The 15,481-nt window shown below is 40.1% G+C and overlaps 2 protein-coding genes across 3 annotated transcripts; one reads left to right on the plus strand and one right to left on the minus strand.

Moving 5' to 3' along the window:
* Nucleotides 1–4,154: 4,154 nt before the first annotated feature.
* On the plus strand, nt 4,155–6,367 carry LOC108675650. Its single transcript, XM_018163679.2, has 2 exons — nt 4,155–4,440; nt 5,051–6,367. The coding sequence occupies exons 1-2, from the start codon at nt 4,376–4,378 to the stop codon at nt 6,291–6,293; spliced, it is 1,308 nt and encodes a 435-aa protein (XP_018019168.1). The 5' UTR covers nt 4,155–4,375; the 3' UTR covers nt 6,294–6,367.
* A 1,371-nt stretch (nt 6,368–7,738) lies between these two features.
* LOC108675651 (probable 39S ribosomal protein L24, mitochondrial) lies at nt 7,739–12,239 on the minus strand. Of its 2 annotated transcripts, XM_018163681.2 has the most exons (8): nt 12,168–12,239; nt 11,771–11,899; nt 11,217–11,395; nt 10,916–11,047; nt 10,543–10,636; nt 9,841–9,963; nt 9,707–9,744; nt 7,739–7,908 (listed from the first exon to the last, which is right to left on the minus strand). In XM_018163681.2, exons 2-8 carry the CDS (start codon nt 11,870–11,872, stop codon nt 7,791–7,793), a joined length of 786 nt encoding a protein of 261 aa, XP_018019170.1. In that variant the 5' UTR covers nt 11,873–11,899; nt 12,168–12,239; the 3' UTR covers nt 7,739–7,790. The 2 variants fall into 2 exon arrangements, with proteins under 2 accessions (XP_018019170.1, XP_018019169.1); XM_018163680.2 differs by lacking the exon at nt 9,707–9,744 and having other exon boundaries at nt 9,803–9,963.
* Nucleotides 12,240–15,481: the final 3,242 nt, after the last annotated feature.

Below are 15,481 nucleotides of genomic sequence, written 5' to 3' on the forward strand. Positions count from 1 at the left end.
GCTGGACATGAACCCAAGTGGACCGGCTAGACATGAACCCGAGTGGACCGGCTGGATGTCATCGGGGCCATCCATTTCAGCGACGCCGACGAAGCGCGACGAAGAAATTCATTTCGTAGCGAAAATGTATCATCGTACGTGAATATTTCGTTGCTAACGAACATGATACTAGTCGGGGATATCTGTATAGTAACAAGAGGAGAGGATATCTGGGTGGTAACAAGAGGGGAGGATATCTGGGTGGCAACAAGAGGCTCATAGTTCCTGACGTGTCTAACTTTATAATAATCCTCTCAAACGAGCTTCCGGTTAATTCAAGCTTAAGAAGACATCGGATCAGCAGCGTATGACTTAGAATGATTTTTTATGAATTATAACATAGGCACTGCAAGGCAAGCGCTCTCATTGTCACTGTCTAGCACCTGTCTCTTATACACATCTAGATGTGTATAAGAGACAGANACGCACTGTAAGTTGACACCATGCAAGAAGCTTGCATACGCGTGACATTTAACTCCGCTCTGCAAACCCGAATCAGCAAAATATACGTCACATGTCAGACTATACGTCAGTTTTAACCCTCTACCGCCGGGAACATAACTTTCAACTTAAATTATACTTAAACTATTGAGTGTACCAATCTGAGGACGTTTGTATGCAACAGAGAACATTTTATTAAGTATTCGTACGTGGCGGCAACAATCAGTGCAAGTCATTTTGCGCTCACTAGAACGTATCCTTTTTGGGAAGTAGGCGCGTGACAATATTGCTCAGGTTACTCATGTCAGGCGGTATAGGGTTAAACATATCTGGTCAGAAAGCCAGTCTCTAGATCTCCTGTGAAAAAGTCACAAAAATTACAGGAATTCTTCAGCGTTTACACTACCATACGATACAATATATAATACTATACCATACAAAATAACCATGCACAGGCGCACAATCGGCGGCCATTCATCTAGGGATAGTCGGCCGGCGATGAGGCGTCCTGGCAGGTCAATCATGCGCATGGCGCGCGGACGGAAGTGTGAGAGTACGAGTGACGCTCGCCGCCGTCATGTTCTTTGTGTCAGAGGAGATCCTTTTTAAAGTTGCCTTGCGTGTCCTATGCTTCCCCTCGAACATGGCCTCATTCAGCCGCCTCTCGCATCCACGACCTCACTTCATACAGGCCCCCTCTCTAGCCCCCTCAACAGCAGCAGATATTAAGGGATAAGTAAACTTTACAGAAATCCTCATTATATCCAGAATCCTATTTGCGTACATAAGGGGTATGCCACCACTCCGCTTCCGTAACGCAATGTCTGTACGTTTAAAATCGGTTAACAATTGCGTTTCTGATTGAAGAATAAAAGACTTGTAAGCACGTCCATGATGCATGTTCCCTTACCGTTGAAAATCATGTACAGACGAACAAAGTTAAAAAACATTCGATGTTCCCAAAGTCCACGCTGCTGCTCGTTCTATCCTAGGGGCACCAGAGAATGTTCCGTTCGCGCATAAGATATTGAGTTCTAGCTCCGCCGAGGAGTGGAACTGGAAATGCTATTTGATGTCAAAGAAATAAGAATATTAATGAGGAAGTAACGGTGCACGGGGCAGTACAGCGAGCAGTAGCNGCAGTACAGCACGCAGTAGCAGCGCACGTGGCAGTACAGCACGCAGAAGCAGTACACGTGGCAGTACAGCACGCAGTAGCAGTACACGTGGCAGTACAGCACGCAGTAGCAGTACACGTAGCAGTACAGCACGCAGTAGCAGCACACGTGGCAGTACTGCACGCAGTAGTTGCGGTGCTGACACTTGGAACGCGTGCAGTAGTTAGCCCGGCCACAGTTCCAGCCTCCTGGAATATCGAGGCAGGATTTGTCAATCGATATTTTAAAGAGACTCCGGCCAGCGCGCCGTGGAACAAAGGACGGGCGACACGCGCGCCACCTACGCGGCGCGTGCCGCAACTGCCGAGCCTTCCTCAGGCAGAGATTCTTCTCGAGCTCCTTGCTTCGAGAAAATAATTAGACTTTGTCCAAATAGCGATGCGCTTTGGCCATATGTGGGTTATTTTCACCCAGTTTGTCCCGGATAAAGGACGTATTAGTGCTAATGTTATAAGTTCACTGTTCGACGACATGGTAGTATGATGATTGTGGGGCTTTGTCTTCATGTAAAGTCTTTGTCTTTCATTTATTTTCATGTAAAGATTTACTATAACACCGCAAGAGCGGCTAGAACCTGCTCAAGCCAAAGACAAGATGCTATATAGAGGGAGAAGCGGGTACTTCCTCTTACAAAGAGCTAGGGCAAGAAACATAAAACTTACGGTAGAAACCGACAACTCGCAGTAAGTATTATAAATAAATGATATGTTGATTCCAGTAGCTACACGCAGCAAATATGTCACTATTTGGACAATACGACGCATCATTTTTTTGAGCGCACAATCAGAATCATGTTCGGTATGAGATTTCACGCGCGTTGAAGTGCAGCAATTATGGCTCTTGGTGCGGTTACTTTTCTCTACAGTGAACGCTCGACCTCATAGTCGAGGTCTCGAAATTTTCTGACAACAATAGTTTTTTTTTCGAAATTTGCTATAATGTCCGTGAAAGAATGTTGCCGATCGTCGTTACTGACGGGAAAATGCAACCAGCATAAAAGAAACAATTTAGGTTGGTGGCACCCGAGACGCTGTGACTTTCAAAAATTCTGTTCGGTGTTGGTAAATAATAAAGAACGGAGAAATATATGCTGATATAGCAACCATGCATGGAGTGACGAAGCTGCAGTGCCACAATGCTGCATGGAAACCAAGCTATTTCCGGCACACGCGTCCTTGTGTTCACTTCTGAACGCCGCGAGTCTTCCATTGTTTATTATCAATGGAAAGGCTAGCGTACATATATACTGCCCTGCCTGCGCACTCTTGGATAAGATGGGTGGCCTGCCATCAGAGACTGCCACGCACGCGCAGGCCGCAGCCTGCCATCAGAGACTGCCACGCACGCGCAGGCCGCAGCCTGCCATCAGAGACTGCCACGCAAGCGTAGGCCGCAGCCTGCCGTCAGAGACTGCCACGCACGCGCAGGCCGCAGCCTGCCGTCAGAGACTGTCGCGCCACGCAGCCTGCCGTCGACGTGTATAAGTGGAGGAAGGCCACTGCGGACAACTTTGCTTTTATATGCATAGGATTTGAAGCATGCCCCCCCCCACATTTGAGCATGGCCCCCTCCCCCCATATGAGTAATTCGTCCAGGGGCAAAAATTAGAAATTTTGATATACGGCAGAGAAGTAAATAAGCATATTTATACCGGTTAAAAAAATGCTAATTAAATATGGTGCACCTGAAGCTGAAATACAAGAAAAAATCATGAAAATTGCGAAACAGAAATAGTTACACAATAACGTGTTGGCAATAAAACGCATGCTGTATGCAAAACAAGTTATTTTTTGGTATGCGTTATCGTGCACAGAAAATTGGCAAAAGATACGCGGTCTTACAATAACTCCTCGCGAGCAGCTGCTAGCAGAACACGCACGAGGTTCAAAAGTTGGTAGGAGTATAGTTCTTCCTGAGGACTGAGGCCCGAAAGTTCTTCCTCCAGATGAAAAACGACCTCACTACAGCATGACTAGCAGGCACTAGAAAATGGTGAATCTAACACTTATATTCTGTGAAGTCTTAAAATATTTGCAGTACACGCCGGACATATCATTTATTCACAGGCTCTGAGTAGTTCAGAAACGAAATTCCACATCAGATGGAGTGGATACTTTGATCAATTTTTAATTTAGAGATTTTAATTGGCATAGTAATTCGCACTGCGAATGGTCTAGGGGGTTTAGCTTCCTCTGTGTACATTATTGCCAATAACTTTTAAGTGGTATAAAACAGTTTTATATAGTGTGGTTTTTCAAATGGTTTTCCTTGTACAATAAACGGCCGGAGTTTCCTGATGCAGCGGCACAGGCGTCGTGGAGCTGCATGAGGGCGCTGCTTCACGACTTCCTAAGGACGCGATATATTTCCCTCCTTCAGGATATATATTGTTTTCAATTGATATACATCAATTAAATACACAGCGGTGAAGTTTGATTTAAACGCACACTTCAATAAATGCAGTCGAGTTTATTTCCTGTAATAGCTTTCTTCAATTTCGAGCAAGGATTGTCTGATTTCAGTTGACTTTCATCTTATGTTAATATTGATATGGTTCTTCTTCATTGTGTTCAGTGCAAAATGTAAGAAAAATAATTATCGCGGGTTTGCAAATAATTGTCGTGAAAATGATAGAATTGGCCCGAGAATAGTACAGAATAGTAAATGAGCAGGTACATCAACACAGAAAAGAAAACGTATGTGACCATAGACCAGCAATGCCCGAAGGAGTCACACGTCATGGAAAGGCAGCACCGGGAGGCTTAGGACGCGCACTTAAGCGGTGAGTTAATACAACAAATTATTTTTGTTCTATTACAAAATAAAACAAAAATACTGAATACTTCGGACTGAAATTACAAGACCGAATATAACTTGTAAGTTGTACATAAGAGTGGACGAATGTTTGCAGTTCAATGCCTATAATCAAGGAATATGTTAACACTGTTGAAATTGTGAATAAAGTTTACGAGGCAGCTTGCAGGAGCTGAAAATATCTTAAGTGTGCATTGTTTACAATGATTTTTTTATGACGGACTTAATTACGTGTAGTAAATCCAGCACAATTGAGCGAAGTATCAATCGTGTATCATCACAATCGATACGCTCAGTACTGCGACTCAGCAAGCAGCCAATTGTAGAAACTTAAAATTATAGGAGGCTGTCACACGAATATTTCAGTATATTTCTACAATACTCACAGTGATTACATTTCAGTAAAATTTAACTCTTGCTAAGAAAAATTTTTATAATTAAATTATGGATAAATATAATTATGAACTTGGGTTTATATTCAAATAGAAATTAAACCTATATGTTGTATCGTAAGAACTTCATTAGACATTCATGTGATCTATTGACTTGCTACGACGATGAGTTATCTTGATGTGCAGGTTCTGGCAATTGACGAGCTTTTGCTTCGTCATCTCGGTGCTGGTCTTCGTCACAAGCAGCCCATATGATCAGACCTCGTCACGCGTCATGCAGACCAAGCAATTCAACTCGTCATGTTCATGTCAATCGCTGTTCACAATTGGCGCTTGCGGTCTGTCTCAGTATTATAACAACAGGAGCCTACCAGAATCATACAGGCTTATTTTTAAGGAAATAGAAACCAAGCGAAATGGAGACCCAAGTTTCATCGCCAACCCTTTGAAAAGTTTGTCAAGGTTGTTGCCCAAGATGTGGTACTTTGATTTTAAAAATACGAATAAATATTTGCGCGAAAACGTGCTGGAGGATGCAACTTACACCGCGAAAATGCGTGAAACAATTAATTCTATGTCTTATATTCCATGTAACGTGCATTTTTATTCTCCGAAAGAAATAAATGCTTGTCTAACCAAGAGAAAGGAAATGACAGGACGCATATTAAAAATCGCCTTCGTAGGCGATTCACAAGTACGTAACCTTTTAGAACAAATGATAATGTTTCTCAGAGTTGAGCTGAACCTTCGGGCAGGCAATAGCAAGGGCTTCAACCTGACAACGGATTTCCTCAACCAGAAATACAAGGACGACCTGCCAATCGAAGGCGAGGGCATCCAACTTCGCATGTACTGGTCGACGTTCCTGGCGAGGAACCGCGATCCCTCCATCTCCAAGCAGGGCGCCAAGGACCTCCTGCAAACCTGGGCCCAGAACAGAACCTCGGCCAAGGGGGAAGAAGTACCGGATATTCTTTACTTTAACGACGGCATGTGGGGTCCCGGAGAAACTTCCGAATGGGGAGCGATCTCGGTGGTGGAAGACGATTTCGATAAGCTGAAACCCTATCTGCAAAACATTTCAAGAACTACCAGACTGATATTAAGAACTCAGACGCCGTTGAAGAAGTGGGTAGCCAAACAAAATGTAGCGAACTCTGCTTTGGATATGATGAATCAGTTGGCGTGGCTCACTCTGCGCGACACCGACATCTGGATCTGGGACACCATCACGCCGGTGTATTTGCGGCACAGGGCGGACTGTAAGGCCTACTGGAACACAGGGCTAGGAGGCCGCTTGCCTCCTGAGTGGGCCTGTGGAGACTTCCAGCACCCGAGCAAACTCAGCGAGACGATAGCGGGCAACATGATCTGGAACTACGTCTGCAACGGCGTCATGAGGTTTGATCAGCAACACTGCTGTGTCTGACGGCTTATTTCGTGTTCATATAACGATGTATCATTTGAAATGTAAATAAACAATGACACTGATGATGTATTCAAGTAAATAAATTATAATACAAGTAATTTTAAATCGATGAAGTTACCTCTGGAACGTTAAACGAGCTTTCTTACATGCTTGGTGCGTGGCAATAACGATCTGCTACTAACGATCTTATTTACAGCTCGTCTCGGTGTTGATTGGACACTTCGCATACATAGGCTAACAGACTGACTTTGACCAGTGATTGGGTAAGGTGGCATAAGATTAAAGATATAGCAAGAAGACGCAATCAAAGGTGCTGGCCATAGTCACCCCAGTTGCCAGTCCCCTTTACTGCCGGCAACCCTTTTCAGTGTGCGCCACAACCCCCCTGTTTCCGGGAACAGAATAGCATTCAATACTCGGTATGCACTAGTCTCCTGTTGCCGGTATGAGAATATCATTCCCTGCTGAACACAGCGATCCTAAATGATACGATCCTACACAGCGATCCTGAGCTACTTGTACTAGCCCAACTGGGCACATGTTTTTTCATTTTCTGCAGCAACTTCATTACAAAGGGAGAAATCCTCAATCGGAGCAAAGTTAGTTGATATGTCCTACCTTGAAATCAATGTTCAGTGCTGATATTACACCATAGAATAATAAATAAATCAAAATTGGATACGTGTTGCAACACCCAACCAAGTAATTTTGCAATATGGAATAAATAGCTGAAAGCACGACATAAAACTCAGTTAAACAATAGACCAGAGTGAACGAGGAGTGAGAGAGCAGTAGCACGCCGCAATCACGATTGTATTTAATGGCCTTTATTCACAAGAGAATGCATGCGGCACCTGCACCACAAAGCACAGCATCACAGCTGTGTTACAACGCAATTACGTCATTACAACGAAGCTGCATGCATCGCAGCAACGGTCATAGCTGAGTTTAAGTTGCAGGAAGCAACAACGTCATGTCTGCGCGCTAACAAAGAAAAATTGGTGAAAGGCAACTGGGGGACACTAGTACCTAAATCGCGTATACGAGACGTCGCCCGCAGCACGAGAGACAGGGCAGGGAAGAGCTAAGTATTCTGCCTACAACAGAAGCCCACAATCGAGCCCCAGTAATACTCCGTGAGCTTAGTGGTGGAAAAGCTAATTGAAATTTAAAATGTGCGATGACCCTAGGAATACGAAATCATATTAGTTGCATTTTTCCATGTTTAAAGTTTCTGAAGCAGAAATACGCTGCAACGTCTATCAATAGAAACATTTCAGTTTGCATCGCTGCGATTAATAGAACGGATATGTTAAATCATGCATGATCAGGAGAACACATGTTTATTAAGAAACTGAAATTCAAGTCGATTTTAAAAATTAAGCTTGCCACACAAGCAAGACATAACTAGCGGAACCACATAGAAGGCAAATAAAACTAGTAGGGAGTGGGTGGAATTTACAGGGATTGAGGTAGCGAGATGGAGTCTCTCGCAGATCAGCATCTCTCCTCCAAGTAATACCAGTACGACTTCTTAGGAACGCGGTGCTCCTGTATGCCCATGGCCTCCATGATCTGCATCTGGAACGTCCCGTGTGCTGGTGTGAACGTCACCCTGTGTGTAAATAATAAAATACACTTCAAAGCACATAACACGAGTAAACATAGAGCAGCAGATCTAACTGGTATAGGTACTTAGTATCAGTTTTATATAAAACAGAGACTATTATTTTCTACAGAAATATGTACTCCGCTCGTCAGAAAACTTCAAAATGTCCATGAAACCTTCTAGAATAAATCTCAGGAGTTACCAATCGTGAGTGTTTATATAAGAGAGTTTGTATATTTAGGGTAGAGTTCTTCATTTAAACATGTTTGGTTAAAAATAATGCCAGTTTTATTAAGGACATCTTTTGAGTTTAATCTCTCAAGCTTTCGGATAACACACGCCATGGACAACCACAACACCAAATTAACCCGGGAAGAATTGGTACAAAATACAAAAATCCTTCGTCACGAACCTGACTACAACAGACTACAAATAATGGAAGCAATTCTAATCCAACGGAAAAAGCCATACCTAAACAACCAAACGACTGGATCCGAACGCACTTTGAAACTTCATAACTAGAACAAGTGTACAACCGACTGTATAAAAAACCTTACTCGTGGCCTCGTTCACTACCTACACTAGTCTTCTCTCTGCAGCCAACCCGCAAGCAACTCGTCTACTCAGCTGCTCGACCTCGTTGCCTGAAGATACTCAGTGATGAGCGAAACGCGTCGCAGGATTTACCTAACCTTCCATTTGGACAAATTTTAAGACTTATTGACCCTGTTACTGTACCTCTTATCAGAAAGCTTGAGAGATTAAACTCAAAAGATGTCCTCAATAAAACTAGCATTATTTATAACCAAACATAAGAGATTTTGTATCCCAGCTAAATATTACAGCCCATAATAGATGGGACATTTTCATTGTCACGTGTTACACAGACGTGATGTTTTAATTGATCTGTAAAGACAAGCAGTGAACTTGGAAATCCAAACAGATAATTGTAGGTAAACTCTCAGGCAAGATGGAGATATTGTAACAAAACAAGAGACGTGTTGACATAATGCAAACCTGGACACTTTGCAGTCATAGACAAAACTATCAAGAATGCATACAAGATTCACCTAAACCAAATATTAACTAGCATAGAATTTGTCAGAGTTGTCAGCTCATGAGCGACTGACTAGCTGCTCAGAATTTGTCAGAGTTGTCAGCTCATGTGAAAGATCATTCTTCTATAAATTACGTGAATGAAAAAGTGGACATTTTTTCTATTCCTTTAAAAGAAACTTTTCTCTTTACGTCACAAAGAGTTCATAACTTCGCTTTTCAAATCCATACCTCAGAGCTGTTAAAATCCATGTTCAGATTTATTTAAAATAACTATATCATTTAAGCGCAGTACATGTCAATGGCGACAATTCGATGCATCGCTCAAGTTCATCACAAATTTATCTTTGAAACAAAATGTGTATGCTTCACTTATGAGCGCGTTATTAAATCCATATTCCACGAATATTCACGAACGCACGAGAAAGTGCGCTGACCATCATACAATAATTAGAGAAATTATAGGCTTTAAAATCTATCCAGGGATTCATGGTGGATATGCAAACGGGCCTCGAGATATTTATAAAGAACCACTGATTCCTAGTGTCTCTAGACACCAAATTCTGATTCTCTACGAAGGAACTCAAGGCTGACATCAGTCCGCTTTAACTTACGCTGGACATTATGACAAATTTCAACATTCTTCCACTGAAGATATAGAAAACGAGCATTTAATGAGCAGCAAAAATATATATCTTCAGAGAGACAGCCGCTAGTTGCAACTAAAGTGTATAAGCATGAGGCCCACATAGCGAGGTCGGCCTCGACGGTGTCCTTTGGCTGCTCCTTGTAGACGGACTTGGTCTTGTAGTCGACAACCAAAGTATATAAGCATGAGGCCCACATAGCGAGGTCGGCCTCGACGGTGTCCTTTGGCTGCTCCTTGTAGACGGACTTGGTCTTGTAGTCGACGGTCTCCTCGTCCATGATGGGGATGGGGATGACGCGCTCACTCCGCAGCGACACCCGCACCCGCTCACCCTGCTCCGTGTAGCGCCACTCGATCTGCAACACCACCAGTGTTATGGGTTATAGACATATGCAACACCGCGTGTTATGTATTAGGTACAGTGTTGCGTCGTTAGGTACATCTGCAACACCGCGTGTTATGGGTTAAAGTGTAGCGCCACTCGATCTGCAACACCGCGAGCGTTATGGGTTGCAGACATCTGTAACACCACCAGTGTTATGGGTTAGAGACATCTGTAACACCGCGTGTTATGTGTTACAGTGTTGCGTCGTTAGGTACATCTGCAACACCGCGCGTTATGAGTTACAGTGTTGCGCTACTCGATCTGCAACACCACGAGTGTTATGGGTTACAGTGTAGCGCCACTCGATCTGTAACACCGCGAGTGTTATGGGTTACAGTGTTGCGCCGATTGATCTGTAACACCACTGTAACACCGCGAGTGTTATGGGTTACAGTGTTGCGCCATTTGATCTGTAACACCACGAGTGTTATGGGTTACAGTGTCGCACCACAAGCAACACTGAGTCACGAACTGCGTAACAGTGCGCTTAGTTGCATCTCAGGTGCAAAATATAAGCTCAAGACCTGCGTTACTTGGTAAGAATTAACACCTTTGTTGGTTTCTTGTCAGAGGGATCGACGAGTGCCACATCGCGCGTCACAAGCAAGGGCTTCTCCACCTTCACCAGCATGCCAGGATAGTCCCTGCAACACGAAGCTTCTTTATAACAATTATTTTATAGATATTGTTGAGCAGACAATGTTGCAGTTCATGGCGGCAGAATCTATTTTGAATGAAGGAGGCAGCGCAATGGATATAGAATTCATGGATCAACAGAAAATTCACTAAAAAATTTGCAAAGATGTAAAAAATATAAGCCAATTTGTGTTAGAATGAAAATTTATCATAAATTTTTTATCAAACATAAAATTAAGTGATGTAAATTTTATTAATGCATGCTATATTGCCTGAACAATACTTACTTCAATTTTCCTTTAACTTCAAATTTGCAATTCAACCCTTCAACAAAGACCCAATTTCTTTCTTCGACTATGTAGTTGATGAGGCCTTGCTTGCCCTTGTCTTTGCCAATGAGAACTTCTACTAGGTCTCCTCTGGGAACAGAAATTGGCAGTTCAATGACACATGAAAAAAAAAACAAGTAAAACAACATCCAATACACTAATAAACAGTACACAAATAAAATGAAGAAAAGTGCTCATGATAATACATGTACATCAGAAGCATGAAAAATATATCAATGCATCTATTAATATTTTTTACTTGAAGAACGACCAGTCTTTGATGGGCTCAACCAGAACTTCAGCCTTATAAGAACCAGGCGCATTGTCCTTGAAGAACTCGTATGTCCAAGGGCGATGTTCTCCAAAGTAGAACCTGTGTCGTTTGATGACTTTTCCTTTGACATACTGAGGACCGTGGTCAGGGTTTTGCCATTCAATCTAGGGTAACAAAGTGATAAAATTGCAATTATTGAATCATACAATTATTATGATTGAGGTACATACATATGTTAAACCTGTAGAAATGTAATCAAGTTGCAAAATAATCATGAAAAATCATTAAGTATATTTTTATGATTGTAGTTATTTTTTTATGACCATATAATAACAACAATAAATCATTATTAAATAAAATGAGGAACACACTAAAAAATATTTTGTAATCAACAAAATTTAATTTATAGTGCTAATAGCAAAATGGCCAGGGAACTCTAAAGAGGAAATAAAAATCTGCCATCCCGGTCATGCAAATCCTGAGCTAGGTACCTTAATTCACTGCATATCATTTTAATCATGAATTTATTTTAAAAATACCTGATCCATGGCTCTCTCAATGTAGCTTTCAGGGAGATTTGAATATTTTTTTGTGGATTTGGACACCTGAGGAACACATCTCATCACACATGTGAGTCTCATTATGAGTTATTTAATCTGAAGAGAACTCTGCCAAGAAAAGCAAAAATATAATTTAATATATTGGATGTATAACAGCATAATAACTGGTTTATCTTATTTGATACTCGTTGCATGAGATGCTTGCAGAAGACTCTGATAAAAATCTAGAAAACTTTGGTTGACTGAACTACTCATTCATCAAGGACTGATAAATTTTCAGAGTTGTATCCTGACTTGGCTTGAGGTACCATATGTTAAGATTGAAAGTGCCACTAAAATTTGCATTTTATACTGAATTTGAAAAACATAGGCCTACCATGTTGGTTAATTTCCATCAATAGACTTGAGAGGATTAGAGTGATCTCCTAACAATGAAAATCTTGTAAATTCTTGAGATAAGGATGATTTTTCAAGTCAATAATTCCTAAATCAATTTGAATTAGTCAAATATTATCGTTAATTCATTTTTTATGCAGATTTCATGCATAAAAAGAACCTAAAACAAATAATAAACTTTTTAAACAATCAACTTCTTAGGATTTAACAATTAAGATTACTTGATTGCTTAAATTGCAAGTTTATCAATAATTTAAAAGCAAAGAAAACAGTCAGAAATTCACCATTTCTTCTGAAACAAAACATTTTGGAGTCTACCTCCATCATCAGTTAAAAAACCTAAAACACAAGTACAAACAATTAGCAAACTAAAATTCACATTGAAGATATTAAAAGATAAATTGCCATATATAAACAAATATAAATGAGGTAAACATAAGCACGACATTCAGAATTTTCTGACCATTTTCTTTGCTTCTAAATTCTGGTATTAAGATTTGTACAATCTGAGTTTATCCTGGATCTGAGCTTGTTCATTGTCAGGAATATTCTGTGCATAAAAAGAAGTCCTATAGAAGACTCTTTATATATATATATTTTTTCTGTTCAAGAAATTGGAATTGACTGACCACTCAGTAACTTTTACTAAAATATGAGAAATTAAATGTTAATGAATGTCAAATGAGAACACTTAAAGTCTCAAACTGCATCCTGCAAGATTGCCATTTTCCAAGGCTTAACCCTTTACAGCCAAATCGAACTTTCAAGTTGCCTTTAAAAAACAATCAGTTTTCTAATAATTTCATGTTTTCTTTCATTTTTTTCGAAAAATTCACACGAATAAAAAAAAGTCTTTGATTTATTTTTTACATATGTGTACCAAGTTTCAAAGTTATCCATCTGTAAATAACCGAATTAAAATTTCCAATGGCAATTTCCAATTTCTTGTGAAAATTTTATTTCGGTTATTTACGGACGGATCACTTTGAAACGTGGTACACATATGTAAAAGATAAATCTAAGACTTTTTTGTTCGTGTAAATTTTTTGAAAAAAGTGAAAGAAAACGTGAAATTCTTAGAAAACTGCCAAAAAAGGGGTAATGTAGAAATCTATCTCCTCCTAGGATTTTCAAGCTACAACATCGAGACGCATATCATTCAATGCGCAAGGACCATATCTATCGATTGGTCCTTGCCATTTTTCAAAATTCTAATTTTTGTGGATGGAGCGGGCATTTTTTGAAAAAATTTGATTTCTCCTCCCCACCCTTTCAAGTTACCCTCCCTTTTTTTCAAAATATTTTCAAAACTATAACGAAATTGAATAAAAGCTACGACCAATATCTAGATCTTCTATTTGCAAATCGAACGGTATATTTTTCATTGCTGTAGCTTAAAAACTCTAGGAGATAGGTTTGCAGTGATAATAAGTGTGAATGTTCAGTAGACGGGGACTGTGCGTACTCTACTGTCAGTAGAGCACAACACAGTCCCAATTGCCTCAAAATAGGCATTCAAGGTGGCTTGGATACAAGACTAAATTTTACTGGAGCTGAAATTCAGTCAACGATGGTGGGCGTGGGAACGACTGCATGAGCACCATCCCATACAACAGCAGCCGGGTAAGTAAAGATCAGCAATTTCAGGTTGTCTATTTATGTGCCCGGCCGGTAATTTTTTCCTATATTAAATGTGGAAGAACTCCCCCACCCCTAACCCTTTCGCGAACTGTCAGTCTGTCACCAAGGCATAAATCAACGTACAGAGATGAATTTAGTACCCTTGGATAGGTCAGAATGTCAGCTTTAACCATTTAGCAGGCAAGCATTGAAATATCCAGAAATTAAAATTTCAGAAACCATTTCAAGAAAGTAAGAAGTATTATACAATATATTTATTTATATGAATTTTTGCAAATTTTGCCTTTTGAAGGTTTAAATTGCATTTGAAGAATTCAATAAATATGATCAGTACACAAAATTTTTCTTTTTAGTTAAAATTCAGTTTATGAAAATGAAAAATTAGAAACATAAAAATTTATATTTAATTAAATTTAATCAAGTTGCCAAAATAAATATATATATATTGATACTTCCAAATTTTGAAGAAAATGTGGAAAGAGCGTCAATTCCATTGTCCGAGTCAAAACCTTCATTTAAATGCTCATATTTCAATTTGTGGACTTTGCAGCTGGTGATGCTATAGATAGAACAATGCTCAGATAATTAGTGATTAAATGAGGCATTATAAGGATGCCTCAAAAACAAACAGGAAGCCGTGGTGAGGCTTTTTGTGACGTGATTTCAAGTGATCATATATGGTAACTTACCCGTGAAAGGGTTAAGGTGAGACTAAAAACCAAAAAAGTGAAATTTATGATTTTTGTCCCAGAAATTCGGGCGGTAAAGGGTTAAGGCTAAGTTATCAAAATTCAAAAATGTGCCACAAGATTTAGGAATTCTGCTATTTGGGATCCATGAAGCTCTAGGTAGTGTTTTATCAGAAATTTCCAACCTTGCTGAAATTTGTAAAATAATTTTTTATATAATTTTGTTTTTTTCCATTATATTTTTTATGAAAAGAAAAATTTGCGTACATACCTAAAACCTACTTACTACTGCTCTCTGGCCTGTGCTTCTGCTATTAGGCACTTATTGCATTACCTAACCTAGTGTCTAGTACTCTAATGACTACTGACTAGTTAGTGCTCAGTAGTCAATCACTCTGTATAGGCTACCTACTGTACTGTAAGTATAGTAAAACTATAACCTTTGACAGTTTGACTAGCTGCAATGCCACCACTGGGATTATGGGATAGATAATCTACTTTTTGAGCAAGAACTGGAGCTTTCTTGCCATTTCTGGAACCTCAAAAATCAAAATATCTGCAAGATGAATTATTTCCTATAAGACAAAGACACAAACTGACAAAGTCATGACTCATGAGTCAAGAGAGTGAGAGTCCTATCTAATTGTGACTTTGTAGTTTGTAAGCACTGAGCAAAAGTGCATAATTGGGCAACAAAATTCCAAATGTATTAAAAATAGGGTAAATGCGGTATATTCCGACACATTAAGGACGCATCGAGATATGAAAAACTATAAAAAAATAACCGTATGCGTTACTCGAGTTCTGTTTGCTTTATGTGACTCGCAAAACACCGTACTACGCGCCAGCAACAATGAAACGTCACAAAATGTTGCCATATTTATTTAAAAGCCTTTAGAATGCAAACCTACCAAATCCCTATATTCCGACACTGTGTGTGGCAATATTCGGCACGTGGTGAGGC

Source organism: Hyalella azteca, unplaced genomic scaffold (assembly GCF_000764305.2).
Source record: "Hyalella azteca isolate HAZT.00-mixed unplaced genomic scaffold, Hazt_2.0.2 contig3597, whole genome shotgun sequence".
Taxonomy (NCBI): Eukaryota; Metazoa; Arthropoda; class Malacostraca; order Amphipoda; family Hyalellidae; genus Hyalella; species Hyalella azteca.

What these genes read in the sequence shown, in the direction of transcription:
- LOC108675650 (XM_018163679.2), top strand. Translation starts at nt 4,376, where the DNA reads ATGCCCGAAGGAGTCACACGTCATGGAAAGGCAGCACCGGGAGGCTTA. An exon ending in TTAGGACGCGCACTTAAGCG is followed by an intron (nt 4,441 to 5,050) that starts GTGAGTTAATAC and finishes CTTGATGTGCAG; the next exon opens with GTTCTGGCAATTGACGAGCT.
- LOC108675651 (XM_018163681.2), bottom strand. Translation starts at nt 11,872, where the DNA reads ATGAGACTCACATGTGTGATGAGATGTGTTCCTCAGGTGTCCAAATCC. An exon ending in GAAGTTAAAGGAAAATTGAA is followed by an intron (nt 10,637 to 10,915) that starts GTAAGTATTGTT and finishes TTCGTGTTGCAG; the next exon opens with GGACTATCCTGGCATGCTGG. An exon ending in CTGACAAGAAACCAACAAAG is followed by an intron (nt 9,964 to 10,542) that starts GTGTTAATTCTT and finishes GTGGTGTTGCAG; the next exon opens with ATCGAGTGGCGCTACACGGA.